The sequence below is a fragment of the Solenopsis invicta genome, chromosome 16 (genome assembly GCF_016802725.1).
Source record: "Solenopsis invicta isolate M01_SB chromosome 16, UNIL_Sinv_3.0, whole genome shotgun sequence".
Lineage (NCBI taxonomy): Eukaryota > Metazoa > Arthropoda > Insecta > Hymenoptera > Formicidae > Solenopsis > Solenopsis invicta.
In genome coordinates, this window is record NC_052679.1 from 7,078,528 (window position 1) to 7,094,791 (window position 16,264).

The following is a 16,264-nucleotide window of genomic DNA, read 5'->3' on the forward strand; positions in this document are numbered from 1 at the left end:
AGAATTGTCTTTGAAACTGTCGGGTCAGGAAAAGAATCGATATTGTCTCCGCGATAAAAAGAATACTGAGCTTCGGTGCTCCGGAACGGAGATCGCGGAAGAGGGGATTGGAGAGCAGAGTCGGAGATGGGGGACGGGCGCGCCGGGGTGAAGGGGGAGGGGGGGGGCAGGGTTTCTTCCACTTAAATCTTCAGCCGTAGAACAAAACTCGCAGATTCCTAAAGATCTCCTCGCCGAGTTTGACCCGGCCCCGAAACTTTGTTCGCGCTCGACGACTGGTAAGCGGGCTTTCCAGCTGAAGAAGCGAGAGTCCCCGAGTGTGCTGAATTCACCACCGAAAAGCCTCTGCTTTGCCGCGCGAGAAAAAGCACGGATCGCGATACTTTCCCGTCGTACGATGGAGAGGGGAAATATATCTATGAAGATTACGTGGCGCACAAATGCCCAAGAGAGATGCAGGGATCATGAGGCGGATACGAATAGATACGTTCTCCTTGAATGCTAGAAGAATCTTAAGAAAAAGGTATCCCCTCAAAATTATCGTCTTTTTACATCCCTTCGCGGACAGCCTACGTATCTCAGGAGCATCGAACGAAGGATTTGTGCCATAATCGAGAAAAGAGGATAATTCGTCTCCAAGAGGATGAGGTTACGATCGTAAAAGGAGGTGGGATGAGAGATGGAAGACGTTACGTTACCAACGCGGCCCCCGAAGAGAACGTCGATAGACTGTAATTTTATTGTCCAAGTTATACCGTCAGTGGCCCCAAACTTCATTTCGGCAAATACAAAGGAAATGGAATACAACACAATTGGAAACTATCTGCTGTCACTGATCTCGGGTATCCCCCTTGCACCAATTTCTTGTCAATCGCTCCCCGCGAAGAAAAAGGAAAGAAAAAAAAAGAAAAACGTAAAGACCGGTTAACTTTTGCATCTGCATTTAATGGTTTGCACTTCGCACTTAAACGCCATTTTTCAACGCTATTTTCTCCAGCTTATTAAAGACATGTATCATTATTTCTCTTACAAAGTGTCGCACTGTTTGTTCATGTACGAGAATCTCATGCACTAATCGTTGAAGGATCGAAAACAAGATATATAAAAACAATAAAATTCAGAGCTAGATAAAAGTTCGCTTCGTACGGAAAAAGTGATACGAGATATTCCTAACGGCACAAGATATCGTATGAATATTCTGGAATATTCTAGATATCGTACGAACATTCGTACAATATCGCGATATCGTGCGTATATTTGTAAAATATCACAATATTCGTTCGATATCACGTAGGGAGGACGCACACAAAAAATAGAAAATCTTTTATTTTCTAAAGATGCGTCTAACTCATTCTAAATAACATAAATGTTTATTAATACGTACGTTAGGGTTATGTCGAAAAGAATATAATTAGAAATAGTTGTTAAATACGATCCGTCGTTGCTCAACTCTCACGGGACGGGACTTTTCTTTCCGACCGCGCTTTTCAGAACTTTCGGCAAAGGGAAAACATTTCTCACGAACACGAAGTTTCCAGCAAGCATCGTGCGTAACGCACTTTACGCGATGCGAGTGCTGTGAATAACGTTCTTCGTTCCTGCCTTACGCGTCGGCGGCGGCGGCGCGGCCAGCAAGAAATTTCCGAGTGGAACGGCACGTCGAAGGTTTCACATTTCCATGGCGAGTTCTGAGCTGCATTGCGAAACCAGTAATTTCATTATCGAACTTCTCGCCTCTCTTTTACGCCGAAGTTCCCGGATCTCTGTAAGCTTCGTGAAGACGAAGTAACGCAGATTGAAAGCTACTCTGCTGTAAGCGAGCGGAATTTATCGACCGTTGAATAATAGAGAGTGTTAATTTTCGAACGTAGCCGAAAGGTACCGCTGACGAAGCTTGTAATGAGAAATATTAATTAGTCCTAATAATATTTATGTTATAATGAAATGCTTGCATTACAATATATAATTTCTATTCATTGCCTGCGCGTTGAAAAAAATATTTATTTTAAATTCTTCTTGAATATACAAAAGTTGCTTCTGCGCAACTCGGAACTGGATTAAATGCGTATAATTATCAATTAATTTTTAAACAAGATGCGCATAATTTTTGCCCTCTCTTTTTTTCTTTCTGTTCTATCCTCCCTAGCTAAAATCAAATTTTTTTCTCTCTCCGCGTAAGCTGACACCTCATTAACATACTTACGGTACTGCGTTAATTATGACTCCATATTTACGGAAAGTACATGCGCTCGCGGAAACCAACATTGTGTTTTCGCATGCAGTCCACAAGTCGCAAATCATGCAAACGATATTTCTGCATGAGTTACAGCGTTTCCGCAAATATTGGAAATAAAAATCAAAAGATGTGACTTAAACAATAATAAATTCGTAATAAATAATAAATTGATAATTTCACTTTGCTTGTTTGCAACTGTGGCTAAATCTCTTTTCCAATGTCGTTTAAAAAGACATAATAATATACACGTTACAACGGTATAATCTAATATTATATTGCGAAAGAGAGCTAGCAAACAAACGAGAGAGAGAGAGAGAGAGAGAGAGAGAGCGCAAGAAAATAACTTTCACAAAGTATTAAATAATACAATAAGAGTATAAAAGTTTGTTAAAATTATAAGTTAATAGTAGAGCAAATCGATAAAAATAATGATTGTGGATGATTCGCGGATATAATATTACCCTTATCTTGTATCGACACAGTAAATTGCGACATGATAAATTACTACTATTTGAATGGTTGATGTAATCATTGACTTACTTATCGTTGATCATTGACGCATATTGAAATATAATAACGTGCAAACACTCATGCTGACTCACGTGAAAAGTACACGGACTGTTTCTGAATTACCATCACTCTTTCCATCCGGGAATTCAGTGACGAATTCGAAATTGATGCTTCCACGACAAACTTACGAGAAAATGCTGTCTTGGTAAAGAGAGTAAAACTTATATTCTTGTTTAAATATCTACGGAAGGAAAAAAAATAATATTTCTTGGACGTTCTGTACAAAACAGTTCTGAATACGCGATATGGCTGTCTCTCTCGAAATGCTGAGGCAGCATGCTAGTTTGCGTCCTGATGGATAGCATGGTAAACACGGGCGAATTTTGCCGACGACATTTATAATTTATGCGAGTAGAAGATGGGACGCCTAAGCTATTTAGTATATAACGAGAAACATTCTAATAGACGATAATTTTGTATTAACGAATAATTGTCAAAGTTAATTTTAGAAGATATTAAGACGAGAGATTCGTTATCTCGCGGTTCAAATATGTTGTTTAATAAAACGAAAGTTTTAAAGAGCGCAAATTAAAATGCTTGTTTTAACTCTTTTATAAGTAAATATTGCATAAAGACTGTTCGTGTGTGTGTGTGTGTGTGCGTGCGTGTGTGTGTGTGCGTGTATGTGTGCGCGCGCGCTTGTGCGTACATGCGTGCATACATTAAAAATTTTCTCTCGGAAACTATTCGAGTAAGTGTAACCTCGGGATATTAAAGTAGCTCGTTTGTTGCGAAGTAAACGTCCGACATTGAAACTAATCAACGTAGCAACTTTTGCCCGCAAGCGACAGCGAAAAACTTGAGAAATGAAAATAATTTAAATCTAGAAATTTATAACTCTAACTAAAATAACTGTTCCAGATAAAGACACGGAGAATGAGAGAGAGAGACAAAGAGTGAATTATTTATCATGCTGAAACGGCATCGTTAAGGCAAATATAGCCAAACAGAATAGACATAAAACTGATAAAGATCACAGATTTAATACACTCGTGCAGTTTCTAATTTTGAAAAATTTTAGCTGAAGCTAAAAAAAGTACTTATTATCATATCGTATAATAAATAAATTAACGGAAATAGCCAGATAAATATTAGAAAAGAAATAAAAGGAATGAGAGAGGGGAAATAAGAAAAGCGGAAAAAAGTTGAGAGACGAGAATAGAGAGAATTGTGAATGCAACGTTGTCAGAGCTTTTTCGCGAGCTGCCGCCTCGATTACTCGTGAATTTTCGGTCCATCGTTGCACAATTTCGCGGACATGCGTGCAGCGGATCGGTGAATTCCAGGTGAGAGATTTCAAAAGACAGTTGTGTGTGCTTTCACATGTTCATATAAATATGTCACCCGTACAGAGACATTCACATATATTTCTGACTGTTGCAGTCCTGGAAGGACAAGGTATAAAAATTTCAGATATATAGAGATTATATCGTATGATCAAGAGGGTGCAGTAAAAAAAGACATTCAAATAAAATAGACTATTAACGATTTTATACGTAAAATTTTATTTCAGAAGGGCAACGATTTAATAATAAATCGTTAATAATAAATCGATCTTGAAAATTTCTCGATTTTTATCCTTAAACGTTTGTCGCAGATCTTAATCGCTAGCATAATAAATTATCATTATAGCGATATTAGCGATTCGTTTGCAAGCTGCTACGAAGGCACGTGTACATGGTGCGCGCGTAGAATGAAAACCCGTGATGTTTAAGCGAAACTAATATTAGAGCGATTGCAGCCGCGTAGTTAATAGAACGTCGGTTTCATCCCCGGGATAATGAAGCACGGCTAGAGTGAAACGCCAACAGTGTGGTGTCGATTGCATCATCGGGTTCGAACGAGAAATTGCCATCGCCACACTCACCAAACGCTCATTTAATCCTCGAACGCTTTAAAAATGCATCTTGAGCAGCGCTCACGTTTGTCCAAGCTGAAAGCTTGACACGATATTTTCGGGATGTTTAAACGAATTTCTTAGCAAGTGAATCTACGACATTGAAGTAAGAGTAAGAAAAACTACATGACGGAAGTTATAAATAAAATTAATAAATCACAATTTCCAACATGTGCCAACGTATCATTGATCCGACTGGATAAAATAGCGTTCGTTAGAAGAAGAAAAAAGTAATTTTATTTAAAATTAAAAGAACCACATGAGAGTCGATGCGAGAGCCGTCTGGACGAATATCGCGCGCCTCGGAAATCGGATTCGCAGAGAATTTCGGCAAACCGGGAAGACCGACGTTGAATAGCCGAAACGTCGATAGCTTTCGGCGACGTGACGTCGCTCGAACGAATCAACGAATCCTGATTTCTCTCGTCCAAATTATACTAGGGGATGCAATCAAAATCTGCGATCGCGACCCCGGAGGCTTCTTCATTATTCGCGGACATTGAAGCCGGGAAAGCCGGGGAAGCGGCCCTCTCTCCGTTCGTGTCGGCATTGTTTGCGCAACAATCACGCTAACCGAATTATCCTGATCACATCGGGTGCGCGTTCAAACACGTGCGCCACCTCTTCGACCCTTTCCCCCCTGCCCTCCTACTTCACCTGTAATTGATTGGATTTTATTTGCACGATCCACTGCTGATACTGATAAAAAATGAGAAATAAGGCATGCCCGACCTCTTTTCGTGCTTCATTCGAGGGCGCTTCCAAAAGGGTGCTTCAGTTAGCTTTCGACCGCGAGGAGTGACCATAAGGACGTATTTATCTTTCCGATGTTAAGTGCCGGAGATTCATCTAAATGAAAGTGAGCGAAGAAATTATTTCACTTTTATTCGCATAGCCTCTCTCTCAATTCACTTATATTTCTTATCTATCCCCCGAGATCCCTTAGGTACCTCGAGGTATTGAATTTTCGAGATTTAAGACCTTCTGATTTCCATCGATTCCTTTTAATCTATTAGACATGAAATCTCAGAGGAAGATGTTAGGGAAATTGACGAGAGTCGCGAGGGACGGAGTCGCAAAAATCAGACTTCGAAACAAAGGGCGAGGCAAACGATTCGATGCAATCTTACATGCCTTGAGTTATTTTTGCACGAATACGACTCTCCATGGACTTCGACACGTCGTCGATCCTGAATTACACGTAATCGGCCGACTTCTGTGGTTCGTCGTATTCATAGTATCTTCCACGATCGCCAGCAATGTGATTTACTCGCTGGCGCTTCGTTACCAGGTAAATCGCACGTGCGAAAGGAAAAATGATACTTTCGCTGGTGCGTTGTGCGTATATCGTCTTTTGACTGTTTTCAATTTCGTTGATTATTTGTATTATTAAGAAACCGTGGTATCGAAAACAATTTTTATCAAGCTTTAAAGAATCGGGGCGTTGTAAATTTATTTAGGGCGCGCCGACGTCGATTGGCATCGAATCGATGCATTACGAGTCCTCGAATCTACCCTTCCCGAGCGTGACCCTTTGTCCGAATGACCGCGTTGACTGGAACCGAGCTCTCCAACTAGAACCGAGGCTTTTCCCTAATGATACGGACAAGGCGAGTCTCGAAACTTTCCGAAAAATACTGGGCAAGCTTTCCACGATGAGCTTCGGGGATTTCGACGATTTGGATTTTCTGAGGAATCAAAATGTTCACAGTCTCGCGGGTAGGACACTTGATTTTTTTTTTCTAAATTTTTCTGCACACGAGGGTGAACGAATTGCAACGATATTCTTTAATATTTCTCATTTTATCTTCAATTCAGAAAAAAAAATTAATATCAAATCAACGATTTATTGTTTCATAGATAAGCAAGAATATAAATCTTCTCGGAAAAATTTATAATCTTAAACAGACATAATTTGTTTACATAAAGAGAACAATTTTCCTCATGTAAGCAAATTATGTCTGTTTAAGATCATAAACTCTTTCAGAAAGATTTTATATTCTTGCTTATATATGAAACAATGAACTTTGTTGATTTGATACTAAATTTTTTTCCGTGCAGAGATGCAAGGCACAGATGTCTTGTGAAACGTTGGCGGTTGATGTGAATTCCGATAGCATTAAATCAAAATTATCCAGAGCGTTCAAATGCGCGCGTGTGTATGAATGCATGCGTACGTTGCACTTCTCTCGCTAGAAATGAAGAGTAATCATTATCGGACAGGTATCAACATAACTCAAGTACTGTACGAGGTAATGCCACGCTGCGAGCAATTGCTGTCTGCCTGCTGGTGGCGCAACGCCAATCGCAATTGCTGCGAAATCTTCCAGGTGCAGAAGACCGAATACGGTTTCTGTTACTCGTTCAATTCTGAACTAGCTCAGACAGCTTCGGTGGATTCTACGGAATCGCGACCACGAAGAGCGTCTGGCTATGGCGACTGGAGTGGCGTCAAGGTTACGATTCATCTGGGAAACATAACGAAGCCACCAAATTCCGGTAAGGCTATGTAATATTCTACGTGTGAGAATCTATACGATCTATACGAAGAATCGGAGCGATGAAGCAAATACCTGCTTCGCTGATACTTTATTTAAAAAAATAGAACCAGCTTGAATAAATTGTTCTGAAAATTTAGAATCTCAAAAATGCTGAGCGGAATGATGATTCGTTTTCTAGTCACGCTGTTGATTACTGCCCTCACTCTATATCGTTTTAAAAAATTCAGAACTTGATCTGCGCGAATCGAATAGATTCTCGGGAAATTTTTCTTCGATGATCCTGTTTGAAAGAAAAAATTCTGTCAACATAATATCGCATTTATATAACAATATAAAACAAAAAATGTAAGGAAAGGGAAGGATAAGATGACCATCTTAAGGTTTGTCAATTTTTGCTAATTTCTGTGATAATGTAAAAATAACAATCTATTTTTTTTTTTTAGATTCACTAAAACCTAGTTTATCATCAGTAGAAATTAAAAGTTGTTAAATAAAGTAGAATTTTTAAAAATTTAAATTATTTTAGGATATGTCAATTTTGTCATCATGCCCCCATATGCGGGTAAGATGACTTTTAATATCGAATAAGATGAAAAACAGTCAAATAAAGTTAAATAAAGTTAAATACTTTTGTGAATAAAGAAGATTTATTATAATATAATAATCTTATACTATTTTGCAAAGTTACTGTTAGGTGCTACCAAAACGTATTTCTTATTATATTATCTATTCTTATATGGCCAGATTAAAATCAAATTACCACAGATTATTTGTCATCATCTAACATCTCTAATAAATTAAGCATTGATTCGTTATTTGTTATTAACTTGGAAAAATTAACAATTTATCTTACCTCCCTCTCCCCTACATTACAGGATTAATACAATCGTTATGTAGTTTTATTGTAAACAGAAAAAAATTTAGTATCAAATCAACAATTCATTGTTTCATATATAAGTAAGAATATAAAATCTTCGAAAAATTTATAATCCTAATCAGACATAATTTGCTTACTTGAAGAAAATTTTTCTCTTCATGTAAGCAAATTATATTTATTTAAGATTATAAATTTTTACAAGAAGATTTTATATTCTTGCTTATATATGAAACAATAAATTTTATTGATTTGATATTAATTTTTTTTTTTTTGTAAAAGTCGATAAATGTCCCATTTTTGTAAAGTAATATCCTTATTTTTGCAGTTTTTTTTTAATAGTTTGTTACTTTTCCGTACAGAGGTCTTTACTTTCACTGAAAATCTACTTTTTAATATACTCTGCTAATTTTTAAAAATATACATTGCAATTATTTTATGCAAAAAATGTGTACATAATCTCTCAATTTAGATTATCATCAGCCGTTGTTATCGCATTATTTGGACAAAGGGACATAAACGCATTATCTGAATAAACATTTAGCATATTCGAACCAGACCCGAGGAGAGAGAGAGAGAGAGAGAGAGAGAGAGAGAGAGAGAGAGAAAGAGAAAGAGAAAGAGAGAGAGAGAGAAAGCAACATGTAATGGTAAACTCGACTAAACCGTGTGATCAATTAATAACTAATATTATTTCTGTCAAAGTCCGTTAAATGACGAAATATACATCAACGATATCATCGTTACTGATCCATCGTTATGTAAACGCGCGCGGCAGAGTCTCGCAAATATGATTTTAATATCTTCGCGAAAGCCGCCGACCGCATGGTTGCGCTAGGATGCATTTTGAATAGGACGCGACTCCCATTCTGCTATAATGTCGTTCCTTTATTACCCATGCGAAATGGAAAGGGATTTATCGTAAACTGCAAAATCGATACATCGGCGCCGTATTGCGCGAGGCAGTTATTGAAATGTCGCCTTCAAAGAACCCGACGGTCCCCCGTACCGAGTTCTAAGCCGCTCTGACCGGATTTACCGAGATCTCCGCCTCGACAAAAGAAAGTACTCGTATTTTCACGTGAAAAGTTAAAAATTCCCCGCGCTCGTTAGTAATCCCAATATTTAACTCTCAATATTTAATTGTTATATAGGCGAGATCGATGGCGTAGTGGTAATAATAAACGAGCCCCATGTCTGGCCCAACAGTGGTACCATGATACCGTCGGGTTCGCTGGTCAGCATATCTTTAGTATGTGTCTCCGGATACGCTACCCAGCGAGTCCTCGAGCTGGACGAGGACAAGCGGCCATGCCTGTACGACCAGACCGGCGTATACCACCAGGAGACCTGCCTGTCCCTTTGCAAACGTTACTGGGTCGCCAAGTACTGCGGTTGCAACCCATCTTTTCTATTTCCCGCAAGTACGACCTCTTGGCATTTAGCGAAACGATGACCTCGTTAACGTTTCGTTGATATTTCAGCTAGCCGTTTTCGCGACTGCACCATCAAGGATTTCGCATGCCTGATCGATCATAACGGTGAGCGAGCTCCTATCAGAAATTTGTTACTTACGCGAACACAGTTCGCGAATGTATTTTATTATGAATGCAATTAGCCAGAATGAATGAGAACTTGCTTTTGTGGAACGCTGGATGGCGACGCAAGATTTGTTCAATGACTACATTGTACACTTTGGCGACGAGTACCCGCACGACATTTCCAGCATGATTTGCAAGTGCATGCCGGAATGCGACTACTATGTCTACGGCACTCAGTTTTCTAACGTGCCATTACTACGTAACATGAATGACATTATGCTGGACGTGCATTACATAGGGCAAACTAGTTTTCGCTATAAAACGGACATAGTTATTACACAAATGGACCTTCTGGGTAAGTTTCCTACATATTTTTTTAAAATGTATACGTGTGCTATGCACATGCATCATATTTCGTTTTCGCCCGAAACCTCTCACACGTTTTAATATAAAAGTCGATAAATAAATCCCAACGCTACTTCTTCGTCTCATTTAGCTTAAGGGAAATTACGTCGCAGATCCCGTATCGATAGTTGACTCGGGATTATATTTCGGAAAAAAGCATGACATCATATTAGTCGCAATTACCACGTGGATTTAAAAAATTGATAGAAAGACGAGACGAGAGAAGCGCGACCGGAAGCGCAAAAAAAATATTTGTAAAATGCCACTTTATTCAAATTTCACTTTACGAGGTTCACGGAGAACTTTAATTTGCGGCGCCTTAATTATTTCCCTATCTCTATTAGCCGCGCTCCGCGGTGGTTTTCCCGTGCATAATGAGTCCCGCGAGATACTAAGTTACGAATTCATAGTACTCTCATGCCTCTTGCTCAAAATGTTTACGCTGCGAGCGGCTATCTTGGATATTATTCGTGATCTTATCGTAAGAAAGTAAAGTGTCTAGCCACGGCGTTGCACGAGAGGTCGGTGTATAAAATTCTGACCAGATTATAGATTAACTTGGCGTTGCGGAAATTAAAGCCAACATCTAAATCGCGCTTAGAGGCCACGCTCTTCGATTCCGCTGAAATTCTTCATCATCCGTCGACACGCTTCGTCAAAGCATCAAATATTTTGTCACGATCATCATATTAATAACTTGGCTCCAAAACGATTTGCATATATACTTGCCCATAGTGTCTTTCGGCGGCATAATCGGCTTGTTTCTGGGCGGTTCGCTACTCAGCGCTGCCGAACTAGTTTATTATCTGGCGGTGGCGGTGTTTTCGTCTCTGCACTCACGGCAGAGGAGCGAAGAGGAGCCGAGGAGCCGATCGAGCGTGACGCACGTCCATACAACGGTGCTGCCCATTTTGGATTACAACCCTCTAAAACCGCGGGCGAAGAGGATACCGATTTTCGCAAATTATGGCCTCGCAGGATTGAATTTGAACAGATATTGAATTACCGTGAAGTCTTTCAATGGGCGGGCCGCTTGGAGGATTTCTATCTAGCCGAGCTACCACGAAATTTAAGAAGGTAAAAATAAGAGAGTTTCTCTCTCTCTCTCTCTCTCTCTCTCTGAATCTCGATATTCGAACGTCGATGCGTGCGTAAGCTCACATGCCTGAGTATATTCCGCTAATGGAATTCTGTGCTTTTCGAGAGTCGAGAAACAAAATTTTCAAACAAGAACTAGATATTCCCGTTCTAAATCGCCTACGTGAATCGAGAGTGCTGTCTCTGTTGGTATAAACGAGTGCCGTCCTGTTCTTCATAGACGTGTTGGTTATTGTGTGTTTTACCGTGAGGCTGTCCCCATAAATCAAGAAGTAGCTGCGATATTGATCGGATTTGACAAGGAAATCGAGAATGCCTTGCTCACGCGAAATCTGGTACCTATCTCCTAGAATCCATGTTTTGTACGTGTGTCGTGTGTTGAGAGCGAGACCGAGAGAGAGCTCTCTAGAGAGAGAGAGAGAGAGAACGCAACTCGTATTTTATTCAACGTTATATATGATACGTACCTTCTATCTTGCCACTTTGCGGTCGCGTAATGCTTGACTTCAATAATACACGCCATACATTTTGCATGCATCTCAAGCGACTTTCTTGGCTCTTTCGAGACGAACTAGCGACTCGAACAATTCTGTAACGAGGATGTATGTTTATTCGTTATTGAGAAAAATGCCATTAATAATTTTAGCGAAAAAGTCGCAACGGAAGAAGAAAGCCGAAAGAAGAAAAAATGAAGACAATTGTTGAGTATAAAGGCCGCTTGATTCGAAATTAAACAAATTAAATTATAATAAATTAATGCCTTCTACGTTGTATTCTTATTAAGATTGCATAGTTTAAGCAGAGAAAATGTAAATATAACGAGTACGCGTACAAACAGCGAATTATTTACATTATATTCTGTACAGCGCACACACAATTAGAGGATCGCTAAGTAAATTAATATAAAATGAATCTGTGAGTTTCATCTAGCTCGGATTTTATTTTTTACTCGCTGAAACGGTAGAAATAGAAAAATAAATTAGTTTTTGCTTAACGTTTTCTTATAATTCCCGGCTTTTGAAACTTTTACTCCTCTCTTTTTTTAAATAAAATAAATTTTATACCTTTTTCATAAAATAATTTTATATTTTTAATTATTTGCGAAAAGCTGCGTGAGTGTATTTTAAATTCATTTTTAATAATATAGAATATGATAAAATGTTGAATATATAAATATAATCTTAAAATGTTTGTGTATTATTCAGCTTACAGACATTTGTAAAATACGATGTTCTACCATGTATGATTTAAAAGTTTTTTAAACTATTACTATGTACGTCGAAATAATATAATTGCGCACTCTATCATGTATATATTATGCATGACGATAATTATAGAAATATGAATTAATTAAACATTTAATTATACTTTGAAATTAAATATCAAACGTGACGTTAATATTAGATATTAAATTAATTCACAATTAAATATTTGTACATTAGTTAATAAAAACAAAATTTGCTGCTCGAATCGTGAAAACGGAATATAAAAGATACATTTAATTACGAATTTTTAAATAGTAATTTTACATTTAATATTGAAAAATAAACTCTAAATTAACTTGAAATGGGACAAACCTCCTGATACAAAAATGCGATAAAGTTGGAATCCTGTATACGCTCTAGTTGACATTTCACACAATAAAAGTGCTTGTGTTGATAAAATGCGGCCACAAGCGTATACAATTGCAGAATTTTAGATGATCGTTGAAATGTATGAATAACGGGGATAAATCGCGCAGATGGCCGTTATATTCGGTGCACTTTGTAAATTGCCGGTCGCGGTTCGTACCATTTGTGAGAGACATTGTATGCAAATAATGTATAAAGATCCGCGCGTCGTCTTGAAACCTGAACGCCGCGCTATTGATATTGTTATCGGTATATTACGTAATGGCGTTATTACGGTATCGCGTGGTGCGTATTCCGGCAACTACATTTTCTATCTACCCTGCGAAGGGAGAAAAAATTCGGCGTCGAAAAGTCGCACGGAAAATAATAGCGGACTCGTCGTTACTAAGGACGCAGTTATATTTCGCGGCGTGGCGATTTTTCGAACAACGACGTAGCGGATTTTTCGCTTTAGACAACGCTCGTTTTCAACGCTATTGAAAATAACCGGCGCACTTAAAGCAGCAGATAAGACACGCGCCTCCCATTTTTCCATTTTTCGAACGCGACACGCGGGGGAAACGCTTTAAAGCGTGCGCGGTTGAGCCGGAAGTAAATGTACCAGCCGTCTGGTCAGGCTCCATTTGGCCATTTATTATTTATGAGAAGCATAGAGAAGAGAGAGAGAGAGAGGGATGGGGAGCGAGAAGTTGCACCGTCCGTCCGACCGACGCATCAACCATCCGGGAAAAAAAAATCCCTTTCTCGTGCTTATCTCTTTTTAGAAACGCCGTCCGCCGAGATTCATCCACCCTGAAAAGGGAGATACTTGACGGAAGGCTGTGTCTCTCTTCTCTCCCTTTTTTTCCACTGCATTTTAAAAGCATCCCTCGCCGTCGGATCGAGTCAACGTAGAGCCCGTTACAGCTGCGATGTCACATGTAGTCAACGGAGAATCGGTCAAACTCTCTTTCGATTGGACAACACGTTGCCTTATACACGGGCTGTCTACCAAATAAAGAGATTGAAATTCGCAAGTGGTCATTTTAACCGCTTCAGTCTTTCTAGTGGTAAACTTCTGCGGATATTGCTCGTAGGATCTGGTACGGGCAGACCAAAGATCTACGATGGAACAGATAGGAAGAAAAAAAAAGAAAGAAACGTAGTAGCGGAAAGAGAAAAGGGAAAGCTTAAAAGTGCAAGCAGACGGGGAGATCGCTGGTGGCGGGACGGGGCATCGTGCTGTTCGAAGGACGACCAAGTGGGAAAACGCTGAAGAGAAGAGGAGAAGAAAAGGAGGAAAAAGAAATGAGAAGGGGGAAGAAAGAGGAAGCAGAAAAACCGATCGTTGTCAGGGAAACGAAGGAAATCTGCATTTTGTCAAACTGTCGCTTGGAAGTTCGCTGGCGCGTCCGGAGCACGGAGGGCAAAAGGTGAGGGCGGAAGGACGGAGCAAGGGGGAATAGGGTAGCGAGGGATCGTCGAGTGGCGGGAATGGAAAAAGGAGGAGCAATGGCGCGGGCCTGGCCCCGAAGAAGGAAGCGGTGAAGTTTCGAGTAACTCTCCGGCGTGCTGTTATCTAAACCCTTCACGTAGGCGTCTCGAGTGGATCGAGGTCGAAGGCTGCTCCTTGCCGGGAATATCGGCGCATTACTTTCGATAGGAATCCCGCAGACGGGTAACTTGCCTCGCCTAATTGACAGCGAAGCATTGTCCCGATTCTTGAATCGGGATGTGAATGTAACAGCCAAAAGAGAATCGGGATAGATCTATAATGAATGCTTTTTTCAATGAAAAATCGCATAATTAATCGCAAGCGAAAGTGCTCTCAGGGCCTATTGATTTATCCGTTACATTGTAATTAATTTTTCCGGCTAATCCCCGGTACAATGATGATGATTGAATTTGATACGATTTCGTATATGTCAACGTTCATTTTAAATTATCCTGGAAATAATATCACTATATAATACATGACGGCTGCATCTAAATTACAATTAATTATATTACAATAATGATCTTATTTAACAATATAATTATAACAATGATTACAACATGAATAATGTAATATAGGAAAATTTTTATTTTCCTATCATGTGAAATCAATCAAATTCAAGTGGCCACGTTTAGCATCAAATGCGTCGCGAAGGCAAAAAGCTTAAATCTTCTTTTCGAAATGAGCATCCTGACAATATTATTCCGCGGTATCACCCTCTAGAAGAATGAGCTCATTACGATAAATGCGACATCGATGACTATTAAGGGGGACAGGCGCTTTCAGCCGCGTCTGCTCTTCGGCTTCGATAAATTAAATCTTTCCTTCGACTTGCGTACGCTCTCTCTCTGTCTCTCTCGCTCTCTCTTTGTTCTTTCATTCTACGGGAAGGGGATCGTACTAACTCTGTTGGTGGCGATGGGGAAAAGGCATCGTTTGCTTGGCTGCTTTCTCGGTAATCTTGAAATAGGGTACAGTAGTACGAGCATTGGTCGCTTGCCAAGCGACTTTAAACTTCTTCTCCGAGGATTGGAAATATCTTTGTCGACGCGCGCCGTAAGGATCAATGGTAACGAAAAATAGGGACTCCCCCTCGCTCTAGTCGAAAATTCGAGTCATGACGCACCAGTAACAAATGCATGAGAAGTATGCGAATGTTTAAGATTCCGCGATCGGCGCTTTGACACTCGAGACTTTCGTTAACATTTTTTTTTAATACTATAAAAAGTCCGAAAGTCTTAAAAGAAAGACAGGATAGAGAATGTCAAGGATAGTACGGAATTAAAATGGCCGAATTTACCCGTTGAGGTCATTAGAAGTCCAAAAGACCCCACGTTAACTTTAAGGATACACAGATCATTCAAAATCGAACAATCTTTTACGAAACTAATTTTTATCTAAAAGTATACTATCTTGAGAATACACCCCTAAATTTTTCTCGAATTATCTCAAAAATTAAAAATTTTATAAACATTTTTCTAAAAAATTCAAATTTTCCACTTTTTTTTAATTCAAATTTCTTTATTATGTTACATTTATCTGAAAGTATACTATCTTAAGAATACATCCCTAAATTTTTGTTGAATTGTCTCAAAAATTATAATTTTTATGAATATTTTTGTAAAAAAATCAAATTTTGCATTTTTTTATTTGAATTTTTTTATTATGGTAAATTCTAATTAAAAAAAATTATTGGATAATAAAGAAAACAGACCTCCAGTAAATTTTTTGCGACGAAATATCAAAAAGCTGGCAAATGGCGACTGATCTTGTGCAGGGGGGTTCAGTGGACCCTACGTGACCGTTATGTCATTATTTGAAAGTGTGACCTCAACGGGTTAATATTCCAACACGACAGTGACATATCTTTCAGTTAAATGTAAACGCGTATCTCAGACCTGTCTCGAAAATTTCGCGATAGTTCAAGCTATCATCGCGCTCGAGAGTCGATATTACCAACATATGTGTCATTCTCGACAGAAACGACGAGACACTTTACGAAACTCCTACGTCCCTCTTTCTCTCGCTCGATCTTTC

The 16,264-nt window shown here is 39.1% G+C and overlaps 1 protein-coding gene across 1 annotated transcript; it reads left to right on the plus strand.

The window, feature by feature from the left end:
* The first annotated feature begins 6,697 nt into the window (after positions 1 to 6,697).
* On the plus strand, positions 6,698 to 15,659 carry LOC105204898 (sodium channel protein Nach). The gene is given in 5 exon segments (XM_039458910.1): positions 6,698 to 7,202; positions 9,233 to 9,502; positions 9,563 to 9,703; positions 9,705 to 9,974; positions 10,760 to 15,659. Coding segments are annotated over 5 exon segments (1,248 nt in total). The 5' UTR covers positions 6,698 to 6,901; the 3' UTR covers positions 11,026 to 15,659.
* Positions 15,660 to 16,264: the final 605 nt, after the last annotated feature.